Source organism: Oenanthe melanoleuca, chromosome 1A (genome assembly GCF_029582105.1).
Source record: "Oenanthe melanoleuca isolate GR-GAL-2019-014 chromosome 1A, OMel1.0, whole genome shotgun sequence".
NCBI lineage: Eukaryota > Metazoa > Chordata > Aves > Passeriformes > Muscicapidae > Oenanthe > Oenanthe melanoleuca.
Window position 1 is genome coordinate 26,376,287 of NC_079334.1, and position 12,180 is coordinate 26,388,466.

The 12,180-nt window shown below is 38.1% G+C and overlaps 1 protein-coding gene across 3 annotated transcripts in view; it reads left to right on the top strand.

Moving 5' to 3' along the window:
• Positions 1–12,180, top strand: part of ANKS1B (ankyrin repeat and sterile alpha motif domain containing 1B) — a 398,734-nt gene that overhangs the window by 244,481 nt on the left and 142,073 nt on the right. For all 3 annotated transcript variants that reach the window (XM_056481972.1, XM_056481971.1, XM_056481973.1), the window contains one exon: positions 4,846–4,998. In XM_056481972.1, the coding sequence (XP_056337947.1) occupies positions 4,846–4,998 (153 nt within the window). The remainder of the gene's footprint in view (positions 1–4,845; positions 4,999–12,180) is intronic.

Genomic DNA, 12,180 nt, shown 5'->3' on the forward strand with positions numbered 1-12,180 from the left:
AGCACGTACAAAGTCTCCTCAGGTCCTTCATCATTTGTGCTCATCCCATGTGAAAACTGCCCCTCTGCCCCTGACTGCAGGCTCAGTTTCTGCCCAGGCACTGCAGGCACCAGCTCCATGTGCTGCTCCTATTCCAGCCAGGCTCTCTGGACTTCAGAAGTGTCACTTTTCTGAGCCTTTTCCAGAGGAGGAATGATCTCCTCATCCAACAACATGACTCTAACTGACCACATTTGTAAAGTACATAATATATAACAGACAACTGACTAAGACAGGAAACAAAAAAGAACTGATAGATCCCCCATTACAACCACCTAAAATTTCTTAGCTAAGTAGTTGATAGTTTCATATAAGTTCCCAAAAATGCTGCTTAAAGGTCTTGAATGAGCCAGCAGTGTAAAAGAAACCATCATATGCTTGCTAAAAAGCTCTTTCTCCCAAATGAACACAGGCATAAGTTCACAGTAATCATAGCCATCATTTAAAATGCTGTGAAAGTCAGGTAATCTCATCCTCCTTTCAAAGCACATAAAAAGCTTGATTTTTATACATACACTAAGCTCCACCTGATAGTGATATTACCTTTGGAGAACATGGTATTAATTCCTCATCTGTCTGGGAAGATCAGAGAAAACTGGTAACAGTCCATACTCCTGAATTTACCTTGATGTTTGTAGTGGATGTGTGATTACTTTGAAGCTCCTTTTGTGTTTATTTGGTCCCATTTGAGAGACAAAAACCTCAAGTACCTTTTATCCTCATGTAAAATGCTCTATTGACACAGCAGTGATATACTTTTTTAAAAATCTGTTGTTTAGGTGGTCTCTTGTGAGGGATTTCTCAACCCATCAGGAGACTATTTGACATTGCTATTTTATTGTGAGAAACAGCTTTCTCTGGATTCTGCCTTCTATTCATTTCCAGGGAAGTGATACTGATGATATATCAATAGGCCCTAGGAGAGAAATCTCATATGGTTTGTATCTTCTTCCATACTTTCTTTGAATCATATTCTCTTAAACATTTCTTTTTCTCTAAATCCTTTGGGCTTCAATTCCTAGCCTTTTTCACAGTCAGGAAATGAAAATCTTCTGCAGAGAAAAAGCTAACATTGGTATTGCTCTCTAAACAACTGAATGAACTGGTAGGAGTGTCTGTGGAAGAACAGTTGTGCCCCTATTTATGAGCAGCTAATATTTGAAACACTGTCATGACTTGCAGCTCAGAGATTTTACATTGATCTGAGTCAAACAGTGTGCACCTCACTTGGATGTTTGACACCACTGGTGCCTGTGTTGTAGCTGGTGCAAAATGATTGAAATATGCATGGAAATACACTCAGTAGGTAGGAGGGAGTTATTCTTTCAAGAAATATCAATCCACAAGGAAGCCTACAGGGTGTAAATGATCTGTGAGAGGAGTCCAAGATAATAGTGCAGTATAGAAGAAAAGATACAGTCTAAGAGCCATGACCTGCTAATGAAGACCAGGGTAAGATGCAACTAAGCTGAATCTCTGACAAAGTAAAAGGGCAGCACTTCCAGACAGATATACCAAAGTGTTTTAATTTGAAAACTCATAACATTTTATATGAAAAGCAGATGCTATTAATGATACTGTCACATCTAGATAACCAATATGTCTGTTAGTAATTATTTGAAAGGAAAACATTCAGGTAACTATGAATGACAGTTAATAAAGTTGATATTATTGAAAGACAGAGATTTTCCGTACAAGAGGACAGAACTGAAATTTTATTAATTTTCATTTTAGACACATTTTAGAATGCCTGTTTTAGGTAAGAGGGTTGTTCTCAGTTCATGACAAAACAAAATACTGGTTTTGTGCTGGAGCTGATAACAAATATTCTAGTTCTGAGACTAATTTTCTATGATAGTAGCAACTGTCCTGCCAGGGCAGGTGGGCTGGGAGCTCAGGGAGGCAGTGGGCAGGGAGCACTGGGACGAGATGAGTAGGGCAAGGGCACAGTGGCACTGACTGTGAGCAGCCACATCCCAGGGCAAATCCACAGGACATTCACAGGGATGGGGACAGGACAAGGTCACTTCAGAGGGTGAGTCAGTGGTTGAGGATGAACAAATGTGGGCTGGGCACAGGCATACCTACAGCATAGCTCAGGCAAGTGTCAGCACATGGACCTGAGCTCACATGCAGCTCCTGCAGAAGGTGGGGTCTGGCTAAAGCCCTGGCCAGACCTCTCACTGCTCTTCCTCTCACAGATCTGATCCAAGGCTAAGCAGCTGTACCAGCAGACAAAACTCTGGGACAGGCAGGGGGGAAATGCCTGCAGAATCAGCTGCTGCCCTACAACAGACCTGTGTATCTTCATATAGGCTGTTGAGTGACCCAATAACAGCTTTGTCTATTGGCACCAAATCCAAAGACTGAAATTGTCACATCCATTTCAGTTGATCCAGCCTCTTGTTTATTGCATTGTTCACCTGCATTTAGTTACCTGCAGCCCTTTGCAACTCTGCTGTAGTAGAGGAATATCAATTTTAGCAATTCTTTTGATAGAGATCTCCAGTGGGAATTGAGAATTTAGGAACTTGCCATGTTGTGTTTACTTTTCATAGAGGCTGATGGGTTACCAAAAGTGCAGACCAGACTGTGTGGGTTTTCTCAAATCAGGAGGCCAAAAAAAAAGAATTAAAATCAGAATCTATTAAATGTAAAGATCAAATAGTAATAAACATAAGAAATAATTTGCATAACATGCCCCATCTGGATATGTTGAAAATTGTTTTTGCAGAAAATTGTTTTCAGTTTTCTTTGTTAGAGAAAGGAAACAAAAATACCTTGTATTTTCTGAAACTTGTGTGTTCCCTGTGGGCCTGCATGCCTTCATGTCTTCTCTATACTAGATTTTTCTTCTTCCATTTATCAGGTTCTTGCTTTTTGAGTGTCTGCTATTGAAGCATACCCTTTTTAAAATCGGATGCTGAAATAAGTTTCCTAGGAGCCAGGCCTCCCAGGATCCTCCAGCATTTTGCAGTCTGCTGGACAGACTACTGTCAATCTGATGTAAGTCTCAGTGACAAAGAAAGAAGACATTGCCATGCTTTTTGACATAGAATAATTTCTTCCTAAATTAGGATGAAAGTAAATTCCAAAATGTCAAGTTCAACAACAAAACCGAGCTCTTTCTTTCTGGTCCTTTGTTACAGCAGTGAGCTGAAAGGCTATGATTTCCACTGCTAATGATGTGATTTCTGTTGTCTTTCTTTTATGATTTAAAATAATGATTTCATTACATCATTTAAATACTGCAATTAATATTTTATACCAAACATCTGCAGCAGAAGACTACGAGTAAACTCTCATATTCACTTTGCAGTGTGCTTGCATCACTCCTCTCTGGCACTGCAGCAAGCCCAGATCAAGACCCTGACATGCTGGCTTTCTGCATTTGAATGGACAGATTGACAAACACTGCTGTGGCTTTCAAATGCAGACTTTAATTTTTTTTCTCTGCTCTGAATTTAAATTGTACTTCAAATAAACTGTGAGAAATAAATTGGTTCAGGCAAGATATTAAGATCAGAATTCTCTCGTTTTTAAATTACTTTGTCACTCACTTCAAATTTAAGCCCAAAGCATTATGTTTCTGTCACACTTCCATTGTTTTTCATGAAGTCAGAGTGTATATTAGCAGGCAAAAATGGGAGACTGGCTTTTACTATTCACAGTCACCCTGCACAGTCAGGAAAACCTATGCAAAACTCTCCTAAGCTTCTTAACAATTTCCCAGTTCAGTGCATTATCAAGTTAGTAACAGTTACACTTCCATAGAAAGATGATATGTGCAGAATGCTGTTGAAAATTGAAGTTATTTTGTAATTTTTTTCTACCTCATTCTACTTCTATTTTTGCCACTATTGTAGATTACTTTAAAATTCATTTAAACAGTGTGGCATAACAAACTGCCTAGGTAGAGGCTTTATAGGCTTTTATCTTTAATGGCTTTAATGACCGTCTAGAAAGTCTTCACTTGTGTCTCTGAGAGGCAGTTGTGAAAGAGAAATTGCAGCTTTTACTTCCTGGCAGCTTAACAAAATTCAGAAAAATTAGATGCTAGTGGTATTTCTTAGTTTTTTATGAAAATAAGGTTTATGACATTAGGTGGCTGTGTTTCAATATACATGCAAGTGGTGCACTCCTGTGTATGTTATTCTGTCAATTCCATTCTGATAATACCTGATTCATATGTCCAATCTCAGGCAACTTAACAGACAGTGAGCAATCTAAAACATGCTAAATTCCCAGGAGTGCCATGAAAAATGTGAGCAGGTAAAGAGACTTTTTTTAAACCTTCCCTGGGGACAGAAAAATATAGGGCAGGTTCAGCTGTTATAAAATAATATATAGGCTTGGAGAAGAGATAAATTAGGAATAATACAACCAAGACCATATATTTCATTTGCAGTATGATACCAAAAGAACCATTTCTCAGTTTAATTTCTTCCCCTTCTATGAAATTTGAGTTGAAAATCTGACATTTTTGGGCAGTAAAGATATTAATGTCTCTTTTACTCCTTTGTCTTTTCCCATTTATGGATTCTCTGATGTCTAGAAAGAATTGAACTTTCGCTACAGTCTTGGTATACTCTAGTGTAAAAGGCAAGCATCCATAAGAAAAAGATGCATCAAAAACTAAGTTCTATTCTGCTTAAACACAAAATTGTTTCATGTTGTACTAACCATTAAAAGACTGCTGATCAGAGAATAAGATAACTGACCCAAAGAAAATAGCACATGTAACTCCTCTTCTGAAAGGTGTTTGATGAGTATGACCAGTAATTTTTGCTCCTCCTTGTTTTCCAGATGAAGCAGATCGGTCATGATGGTTACAACCCCTCCTCTGTAGCTGAATGGCTGGATTCCATTGAACTGGGTGACTATACCAAATCCTTTCTAATTAATGGCTATACATCGATGGACCTTGTGAAAAAAATATGGGAGATTGAATTAATTAATGTAAGTTGAGTAATTTATAGCAGTAGCTCCTCCCAAATACATTATATAGTACTTGTCCTTGTACATCAAGGAGAATGCAGAAAAGCAATTTGCACCACAGATCCACTCAAGTGCTGTTAATGACTACACCTTTCATGCCTGTAGCTGGCTTGACTGTACCCTTTGCTTCCATTTATTTTGCCATTGTCTTTAACATGGTATTCAATCAGCATGCTTGTGTTTGCCTTCAGAAGGCTGGCTGACATTTAAAAATATATTTTGGGAGTTTATAGCTACAAAGCACACATCTTTGCTTTTAAAGTGCCTAGAGACAGTACTTCCTGTAGAGATACCTACAGTTTACTTTTTCCACATGCTCCAGCTGAATTAGACATAAAATAAGGAAACCCTTATAGTTAGTAAGTTATTCTAAAATAACACAGTTTTTTATTTAATTATCACTTTTGCTTGAATCTTCATTTACATGATTCAGTTTGATTAGATGTCCACACAAGGGGAACCAGAAACTTTAATGTGGACTGCACTGCAGGGTAATTTGGAATGAGAGTAAATTTGTGCTGTTATAGTGAAGCTTGTAACGTTACAGTGAAGACATTGACACTACAGCTCTGCCAGTGGAATTTTCATGTGAGTTACGTGTCTGAAAGTGAGTTGTTTTCTCTTATAGAAGATTGATGATTGTAGCTTTGCTGTGACTTCTGAAATCAACTATAATGTCAGTTTATATGAACTTTTAGGACAACCTCTACATGGAGAGAAGCCTGATATCATATGTTATTGATTCTTCACAGCCAAAAGGCTCTGCTCTTCCTTCAGGTATAGGAGATACTACATCTCTGCCTCTGATTAGTGCCTGAGTCCCAGAGCAGACCAAGGGCTACCAGTAACCATAGTCATCAAGCATAAGATAAAGCAGCTGTGTAGTTCTATGCTGGAAACAGTTCTCACTGTGTCCCAGGCTGGAGAAATGGTGCAAAGCCCTGTTGCAACACAGTGACTGCTGCATGAGGCACAGGCAGGTGCAGCTTGAGATCAACATCTAAACAAAAGAAAGAAAAACATAAAAGGAAAACATAATAAAACATATTAGTTGGAAGACAAAACCATTGAATATTAGAATTTCCTTTCTTGCTGTCTGTCACAGTTGATGGTAACTAGCACAAAAATGTTGTGTAAGGGCCAAACTCTGCCTCGTGTGTTTTGTCTCATTTAAAGTATCTTGTAGGTACATAATTGAAGTCAGGATATGATTGATGTATTACAGATGGCTGCTGCTAAGCTAGTTATAACTGGGATTCTTTTTTCTCTAAATGTCTGGAATTTTAATAAGAACTGGGCACCCTTTGCCTCAGAAGCTAATATAGGTCATCAACCAGCAGTGAGTTGAAAAAAATAGAAGATTCTGCTCTTATTGTTTCCTATAATTTTGCTACACATTTTGCCACAATCAATTTGGAAACAAATTACCCTTTAGCTCCCCCAAGTGGATCATTAAAACGTCATTAAAGGTTTGTTGTTTGATTCCAAACTTGCTTAAACTGATGATAAAGGTGAGTACCTGCACTGAGGTTAACAGGAATACACTTCTGTAAAATTAGTATAAGCCAAACTCCTGTGTCCCTCTAACTTTAAAGCTTAACATTATGTTCCATTTGAAGGTCTGTACTTCTGGGAAAACACCCCCTTTTGCCATGAGTTGCAAGAAGAAGCTGTTTAATAGTTGTATAAGAATTTCTAGAGACATAGGAATCTGTAGAGATAAATATTTTTTCCACCTGATATGTTTGTATTATCTTGTTCAAGACCAGAATTAATAAAACAGTTTTGTCTTATAAGAATTACTGTTTTAGTTCTGCCATATTTGATTCCCTTCAATCAGTAGGAGCTTAATGTCATGATATATGTTCACTGTGAAAATCTGTAGCTTAGAAAGGTATTTACTATTACTGTTTTCTTTCAATTGAAGGGAATCTTTCAGAAATGGGCAAGAAATTGGTTTGAAGCATTGTGCAATCTGTCAGAACAAGATACCAGGTCTGACCAGCAGGCCTGCTGTCTGAAATTGATTTCAAAGGTCTCACTTCTTCAGTTGATGGCAAAAAAAGCTTATTGCAGAAAGTTTTTCATAAAAGAAGGCATAAAGGTCAAAGCCACTAACTCAGGAGCAGGACTCTTCACTTGAGTAGGTTAAAATCCAGGCACTCAAAATACAAGATAAAAAAACAGACTCAGAATCCTGACAAGAATTCAGAGTACTCTTGGTTTCGTGGCTCTTGATGCTTAAGTTGTGGATGGAACAAGAATTTTAAATTAAAGTCATGGTTAATATGCAATAAAAATATGTCAAGGGCTACAGAAATTATAACTTCTTCATTTCAGCTTTTTAAACAGTTTCAGCCACTGAATTTGGCATAAAAACCATACCTAATTTAGTTCAAGAAATCCCTTTGTTTATCTTTGGTGCTTCTTTCCCTTTAGCTGTTGGGAAATCAAACACAGAGGGGTAGGAACAGGTTTGATGCTAGAGATAATATCTTCTGTTTGGATCCCTCACTAGAAGAATGGGATTGAGGTGCTGGAGCATATCCCAAAAGGGCAGCAGGTCTGGAGCACACATCCTGTGCTGGGGCTGTTCAGCCTGGAGAAAAGGAGGTTCAGGGGAGACCTTTGCACCCTACACCTGCCTGAAAGGAGGCTGTGGCAAGGTGGAGATCAGTCTCTGCTCCCAAGTAACAAACAGTAGGATAAGAGGATATGGCCTCAAGGCTCATATTGAATGTTAGGAAAACAATACACACTGAAAGGAAAGAGCTGTCAAGTGTTGGAGCAGGCTGCCCAGGGAAGTCAGCAGGGTTGAGTCACCATCCCTGAGGATATTTCAAAGACACTTAGGTGTGGCACTTATAGATATGGTTTAGTGGGACTTGACAACGTTAGGTTTATGGTGGAACTCAATGAACTTAAAGGTTTTTTCCAACTTAAATGATTCTATGATTAAAGTTATCCTTCATGATTTATCTTTTATTCCCATAGGGCACTGGAATGATCAGAAATGTGAATCTTATTGTCTTCCAAAAGAGAAAAGTTCTTACTTTATTTCCAACAGTTTTATTATTCTTGTAAATTATCATCTAGGTAAGCATATCTAAAACAGCTGTGAGGAGAGCACCAAGCATATGAGAGAGGGAGAATATCTGAGGCACTGGTGCTAAAAGGGCACCTTCCTTCAGCTTTTCTGGTCCCTCAGCCAGCTCTCTCAGAAATAAATTTCATATTCAGCTTCCTAAGATTTATTTCAAATTATTCCAGCAAAGTAATGTCATGTCAGACTTACATGCTAGCTTCTTTCAACCTTTTATGTGTACATGGAGCATGTGTTTCTTCAGACACAATCAACAGCAATTTCTAAAAGCATTTGAATCAGAAGAGTAATTTTAAAAGTTAGTCACTTGTGTTTCTTGTAAGCTCCCACCATCATTCTCAGTCCTTCTCAAAAAATCAGACTTTGAAATTTAGGTTTTGTTTCACTAATTAATTTTTCATTTAAATCATTTAGAATTTTCCCAGATCCATTTCCTTCTGTGATGTGCTTTCTGGGAAGCATTGTTCTAATTTTCTTATCCTGGGATTGTAAATACTCAGAATGCCTTCTCCTAGATTAGGCTTCCCCAGCACTTCTGCTTTTGTCTCCCAAGTTTCTTGGCTCATTAGAGAGAGCTCAGATTCTGTATTCAGATTCAAATATAATTTATTCAATGCTGTAGCTATGAGGAACTTTTCTGAAATACATATCATCTGTTGGAGAAAGGTCCAGTATGTTCTATAATCCCTAACCCACCTGTGCACCTGTGTTTTCAAGTATAAATGCTTTTCTATATGACTAATCATATTATTCTTGTCTGTTATTCTGGATTACTTATGTAACCCTCCCCCTGTGGGACTCACTCTCCTCAGGGAACTTTTACCATAGAGATTCTTCAGGCAAGATATAAACACTTTAAAAGCACAAAGCAGATTATTTGTCGTGTTACACAAAATACATTGTAGGACTAATGAGCTAGGTATTAAATCAACCCCCACTGAATGAGTCACTCAGTATAATGGGCAAGTAGTCATCACTCAGGTAAGGGGAGAGCTGCCCTCTGGGACAGGCTGAGCTGCTATCTTCTGATTTCCCTTTCTTTTTTCTCATTAGGATTTTATGCCTCTTCATGAGTGTTGTTTCTTGAATCCTTGAGGTGCCACTTTTCCCTGTCTCAACAATCTTACTTATGTCTGCAACTTTACCTTTCTTGTCTCCAATGCTTCCAGCCTGTGCATTCCCTCCCAGCTCCCTCTCACGCCCTAGCGATCTTCCCAGAAGGAAACTGAGAACAGTTGCACAGCTGAGCTGTACTGAAAGTAGGTCTGGAATCACAGATAGCTGAACTCCTGGGAGGAGGGTTACATGGAAGTGGCCTGGTTTACATTTCTTCTCAATTAGTTCATCTTGCACTCTGAGCTTCTTTTCCCATACATACTTCTTTCACATGGCAGATTCAGTCTTTGTCTTTTGTAAAATTAATCTTTATGATATGGTTCAATTACTGTCCAGATTTTGAACTTTTTGGGAAGTGTCCTTGAAAATCTCTCCCAAATTGCACTCCTGGTTTCTCTTAGGATATAATGATTGCTATTCAGGATCACAGCAAAAATACCAGAGAAAGAAATTAGTTACCTATGGACTGCCTTCCATTAGTTTAGAGCTAAATACTTTGGACCTTTCACATGATCGCTGATGAGTCCCACAATTTAATTAAATCATATACTGTGTGGAAAGTGACTCTTTAGTTTTATTTAAAGTGACTACATGATTATTGAAGCCTATAATGTTTTTCTGCATGAATGGAAGAGCCTAACAGGAGACATAGTGAAGCAGATCAGTGGGTCTGCCTAACCCCCAGTGGTGTCTATAAAAATCACCATAAGCAAAGGACCAGGGAAGGATACCTAGCAAATCTATTATGAACAAGCATACTATGAATTATTTACATAGCATTATTAAAATAATAATTTTGAGCTCAAGGACTTCCTTCTGGAATTGGGCCCAACTGGTCCCTAACTTTTTGACCTTGAATAAGTTCCTGTCATCATCAAGGTTTGTGATATTCTTGCTGATCTTCTTCCCTATAGAATGAATAAATATATTGAGCTGCTGAGGTTCATTCACAGATTTCTTGAGGAATTCACTAGAAACCTTCCACCTTGAAAACTGAAATTTCTCCTGCATTTTCCTGGTTCAAACAGGAAGAAATGAAAGAACCTCATCTTATGGCTTAATGTCATGACTGCTGTTTTGTGACTTTTGGGGGTTTTTTTGTGAAAGCGTTTTAAGAGTGGCTTCATCAAAAGACTTTAGAAGTTCAGGCAAACAAGCAGATCAAGAAAATCATTAACCTTCTCTATGTGATTTTGACTGCTTCAAGGAACACCAGTAGGCTCCAGAGGTATCCTTACATGCAGTCACTTCAACTCTTCTTGGTTGTCTTTATTCATGTGTGCATTACTAGTATGCATTTTTAAATTCCTACTATTTCACCTGAGACAGGCATAGGGGTCAGTATTACCCCTATGTCATCTTCCATGAAACTGTTCTCAAAAACTAACATCCGTTTTGTCACTTTCCAGTCCTCAGATAACAAGTTTTCAAGGGCAAAGTTGCACATTGTTGCTAGTAGCTCATCAAATTCATCCTTCTCTATTTACCTTTTCTGTGCTATGGTTCATTTTACACACTTCTGTCATTTCTCCTGTCAATGGTGTCATTTGCAAACCTACATCCTTTAGTAATTTCAGACATCCAGAAATCCTTGTTCTGCATCTTTTTGGTCCTTCTCTTTACAGCTCAAATACACAGTAGCAGTGTCTAATTTCAAAGTCAGAATTTCTTTATATGTATCTAGCTTGAGCCTATGGTCTAAGTTATGGAAGCCATTGGACTTAGTTCTTAGAGCTTTCTTGAGGCCTTAGCTGACTAATACACCTACAATATCTATGCCACATATAGTCTGTGCCTAAAGCACTTAAACATACTGCACATACTGCATTCAGATACCTTGATCAGGTTAGTGCCTCACTTAGCAGCCTCTTCATCCACTTCAGCAAAGCAGGAGTAACTCCAGAGTTTGATTGGGTACTGCACACCAAATGGATGGATTTTGTCCAGTGCTCACTTGACAGCTAAGTTTCCCATGCTACCTAGCATGAAAAGATGTCTTTTTCTTAGGAGGGCTGTCCTTCAGATTCTGTTAATTTCCCAAGTGTGCCACTCTGCAGAGAGAGTTTTGGGAGAGGAACAAAATGCACGCTGAGACATTGCAACTCCAGAATTACAATTCCTGTTCCTTTTCCTCTCTCCTTCAGAACCCCCTGCTAGATTTCATATCACTGAAAAGAGTTGAGTGTTTAGAGCCACAGTCCTTTCTGATCTCCCAGACACTGCTGATTGATGAAGATGTCCATAGCACTTCCTTTAGTTGCTTTCTAAATGGCACTAACAATTTTGTTGGTCAGAAAAGCTTTCAAGACCATGAGGCTGCACCAGCAATAGGCTGTGGGATCTCAAGTTATTAGGTATTTTGTTATTAAAAATACCTTCTAGAGCTGTGGTGTGTAGAAAGTTGTCAGTGTGACTTTGTTGACTCTTTACAAACATTTGGAAGCATATTACTAGGGTACTTGATTAAGTTCTTGAAGTTAATTTATGTGAGCCAATGTGATTATTTTGACACAATTGTATGGATGCAAAACCAAAAATCTTCTATCTCAGTTTCTAGGTAGCATAGAATTCTTGAGAATGTCTCTGACATCCTGCAAAAATAAATGTGCCTTTTTTACTAAAGAACAGATATTTCTAGCCTTTGTAATTTTAATGTGAATCTTTAAAATTCTGTACCAGGCAGACTGAACTTTGGGTCTCCTCCCTCGTTAGAAGAGTGGTAACCTATGTATAAGATGCATTAATACATTCAGGAAAACATTTTCTACTACATTTATGGTGGGGTTTATATTAAATAACTACAATTATGAAATGGAAAATGAACAACCTTGGTTTGTTTGAGGAAATATGAAGGAAACTTTCAATATCCATTATAATTCTTTGGCTTAATTTGCAAAGCTATCCTAATTAATATTTATAGAGGA